Genomic DNA, 3629 nt, shown 5'->3' with positions numbered 1-3629 from the left:
TGTGGCCCTCCTCCCCACGGGGTTCGGGAAAAGTGAGATTTTCCAGCTCACGCTGTTAAGGAGTTGGCTAAGGCAAACGCTAGCAATGCTAAGCCGACGTCACGACCAAAGGTTAGCGATTGGTTATGACAGATCCAGAGCGGCTCGGGGCAGATCCAATAGTTTTAAACTTCAACAGAGTATCCGCCTTCAAGGAAGTTAACACTCGTCAATGGAGAGTGGCCAGACTCTGTACTGGCTTGAATGTAACAAACATTTATCAGTGTCAAAAAGTTACTCACTAAAGCTTTAATAGTAAGCGATTCTGTGGTCTTCATTGATATACTTCAGAAACATAACATAAGCATAAGTTTATGACAATATTTGTAGTTCAGATATGAGTGTTGGACTGGGTGTTGTTTGATCTCCCTCCCCTGTTCCCTGTTTGAACTCTTGTTAATAAGAGTATTATTATAATAAATTATAATGTTAGAGATTTTCCCGTATAATGTTTATTCATTATTGATGTGGTTATTGTCTCAGTTGTTGAATTTGCCCTGTGTTTTGATTGGATGCTACAATCTGGGGCTGTAGTATAAAGATGTTCTTATTTCCCATTGAGAATTCGGGGAGTTTAACCATTTCTGTTACCAGTTACTCACCTGTCGACCAGGTGTGCATTACAAAACGGCTCAGTTTACATGTATCAGTGTCACATTCTCTCAGTGTAGATGTTTTTAACCTTTGGTGAAACCGGCTGAGCTCCGTGGTTCAGGAGTGACCGTGCTACAGCTTCAGGTTGCTGGCCCGGGTAATCCTCAACCACCTATAAAAAACAAGCAAAAAGTGAACTTAAAAGTAAAAAGAAAACGGCTACTACTCGACTGGATTAATCAGATTCTAAACTTCACATCTTGGCAGTTTCACATAACTGTTAATAACTAACCCTGATATCCACCCAGTCCTTATGAGTTACCTGTAACAGACAGTCCATTGGTGTGTATCCTGCACAGTTGGCAACATCTGCCTTGGCTCCATGCTGCAGGAGGACGTCCACGATTCGGGGGCTGCAGTTTGCACAGGCATTGTGCAGAGGGGTGTGCTGCTTCCTGCCTGCGGTTCTGGGATCAGCTCCTGCATCCAGCAGCTTCTGAATCACACGTAGATAGCGGCCGGCCTCAGAGGGCCTCTCAGCACCGGAGCATGCAGCGTTCAGAGGGGTCTCCCCCTCTTGATTTGTGGCTGCCACATCTGCTCCGTGGCTGAGGAAGAGTTCCACGTGCTCCTCCAGGCCTCGCCGGGCGGCCACGTGCAGAGGTGTGAGCCTCGACTCCCTCATCCTCACACTGACCTCTGCACCTCCGTCTAGCAGTAACTCGGCACACCTGGAACCAAAAGCTCATATTTGCTAAAAACATCCAGTCTTCTAACAATGGTTAAAGTTTTCTTGGAAGAAAGAAGATTAAAAATCTTTCGGTTCTCAAAGAGATTTAAATTTTCTCACATTCTGCGTGAGTCACTTGTCTTATTGTAAAAAAAAATTAGGTTTTTAAATTAGAGTCTTATCACAATAGAAGGAAATAACTCTTTAAAAATGAACATTTTTGCAGAGTAAGAGAATATGAACATAAAACAACTTCAGTGGTGGAACTGGGCCTAATAGATATTATTGATATGAGTATAGTAGGCCTACAAAAGATTAGTTGTCAGCTCCTCTAACAACACTCACTGCAATGACTGGGCGGAGGTGCAGAGGTGAAGAGGAGCGCTGCCGTCTGCCGCCAGCAGTTCAGGATCTGCTCCATGAGAAAGCAGCAGCTGGACACAAAGAGCATGGCCGCCCATACAGGCATCATGGAGGGCCGTGTAACCTCCGGGGTCAGCGTTCACCTCAGCACCACGGAACAGCAGCTCCTCCACACACCCTGTGTGTCCTCTGCTGGCAGCCAGACGTAACGCTGAAGTCTGCTTCACCTTGGAGCTCAGCGTCCACATGCCTGACAGAGGCAGAGGAAGCCTGTTCAGTGTTAACAGCATTTATGGGAGATTATATAGCCAATCAGACAGCTTTATGGATCCCCAACGAGCATTTCAGTTTCTCCAGTCCACTGAAACATAGGCCTATATACACATTCATACTGCCAGTCAGTGACGGAGAGCATAATGAAAAAGCCTATGGGAAAGTGCGAGATCCAGAAGTGTAGGCTCCAAGAAAATATTTGAAATAAGAACTGAATAAAGTTAAAGATAAGAAAAGATGAAATAGAATAATAAAATCAATAAAGTGCAGAGTGTATTGCACATAACCAATTACAATACCAAATTTTGAACACAGAACCAATATGAGTTTTGTGGAAAATACATTAAATTCAGGACAGCTACTTTGCATTCAGCAGCTCAATTTCAGAAGGAATAAGCCATTTGGAGTAATGGTTAGTCTTTCTGGGAGGCGGCAGATAGCGCCATCCGGAAGGCATTAGTGTAAACTCACTGAACAAAAATATAGTCTTTGTACTATAAGAGATCTTGAACTCGTACCCATCTCTGGAGTCCACAGCATCTCCTCGTGCACCGTCTCCATCAGGGCGTTGACCATCGCAGGGTCCTTCAGCACTGCATACACTCCTTTCATGTCCCCCCACATGAAGGTGTTGTGCACGGCCGTGTCTCTGCACCGGACCTGGGGTGGAGGGGCCCGGACCTCCTGGAGCCGTTGTTGCCTGGGAGGAGGCCTGGGGGCCCGGGGCAGCGGGGCCCTTGTCATGGCTCTCCTGTGAGCCAACGCTTGCCGAGCATCCTCCCACTCCTGAAGCTCCTGCTCCAGTCTCAGGGAGCGGAGTGAGGTAGAAGTGAACGGAAATGTGTCCTTTGACATGGCACCTTAAAGTGAGCCCACCAGAGAGTTTGACAAGTCGTACAAAGAAGTTCAAAACATTTTATGCCACGTTCCTGTAAATCCACACGTTAAACTCCTCCAAAAGCAACAGGGTCTGGCCTCTGAAGCACTGTGCCGTTACTTTTCAGAGGAAATGTTAGCCCGCGGCTTTTACTCACCCTTCACTGGAGCTGGTGTGAGTCACAGGGGTCCAAGCAGAGGTCAAGTAAAAACTTTCTGAATTTAAATCACAATTCAAGTCTTGCTTCTCTTTTAATGTAAAATATTACAACTCAAAATGAAATGCCCTTCCTTAATGGACACAGTCAGAAGCTTGTTGCTCAAAAACACTTCAGCACTACTGTAGCTATTAATAGAGCAGAATGCAAGCTGATACTTGTATTACCTTAAATGGCCACCAGATAGCAGTATTGATCCAGTAATTATAGCCCCCATTCTGTCATTTTAACAAATGAACCAAGAAATGTCAATTTAGACAGCATCTCAATCCAGCTATATTGCAGGCACTGTGGTATTGTCAGTTGTCAATTGAAGATCACAACTTTTGTAATGTGTATCATCAGTGTGTGTCATACTGGAAGAGTGGGCAACCATAGGCCTACTTGATATAACCTACTGTCTATGGATATAACCTGAGCCATTTACAGCTTCCATCTGATTTAAAGGCACAGTGACGACAAAGCATTGTGAGATCATCCTTAACCCTCATGTTGTCCTCGGGTCAAATTGACCCATTTTCCTATATCAATGTTCT

At 45.1% G+C, this 3629-nt stretch overlaps 1 protein-coding gene across 1 annotated transcript in view; it reads right to left on the bottom strand.

Moving 5' to 3' along the window:
• asb16 (ankyrin repeat and SOCS box containing 16) overlaps window positions 1–3190 on the bottom strand; it is a 5019-nt gene extending 1829 nt beyond the window's left edge. Inside the window, exons 1-5 of the mRNA XM_032537114.1 lie at window positions 3034–3190; window positions 2518–2859; window positions 1709–1976; window positions 956–1364; window positions 722–805 (exon numbers count right to left, since the gene is read on the bottom strand). Coding sequence (XP_032393005.1) covers window positions 722–805; window positions 956–1364; window positions 1709–1976; window positions 2518–2854 — 1098 coding nt within the window. The 5' untranslated portion in view covers window positions 2855–2859; window positions 3034–3190. The remainder of the gene's footprint in view (window positions 1–721; window positions 806–955; window positions 1365–1708; window positions 1977–2517; window positions 2860–3033) is intronic.
• Window positions 3191–3629: the final 439 nt, after the last annotated feature.

Source organism: Etheostoma spectabile, chromosome 15, assembly GCF_008692095.1.
Source record: "Etheostoma spectabile isolate EspeVRDwgs_2016 chromosome 15, UIUC_Espe_1.0, whole genome shotgun sequence".
NCBI lineage: Eukaryota > Metazoa > Chordata > Actinopteri > Perciformes > Percidae > Etheostoma > Etheostoma spectabile.
Note: the sequence above shows the minus strand (reverse complement) of the source record. Positions and strands in the feature narration are given on the sequence as shown.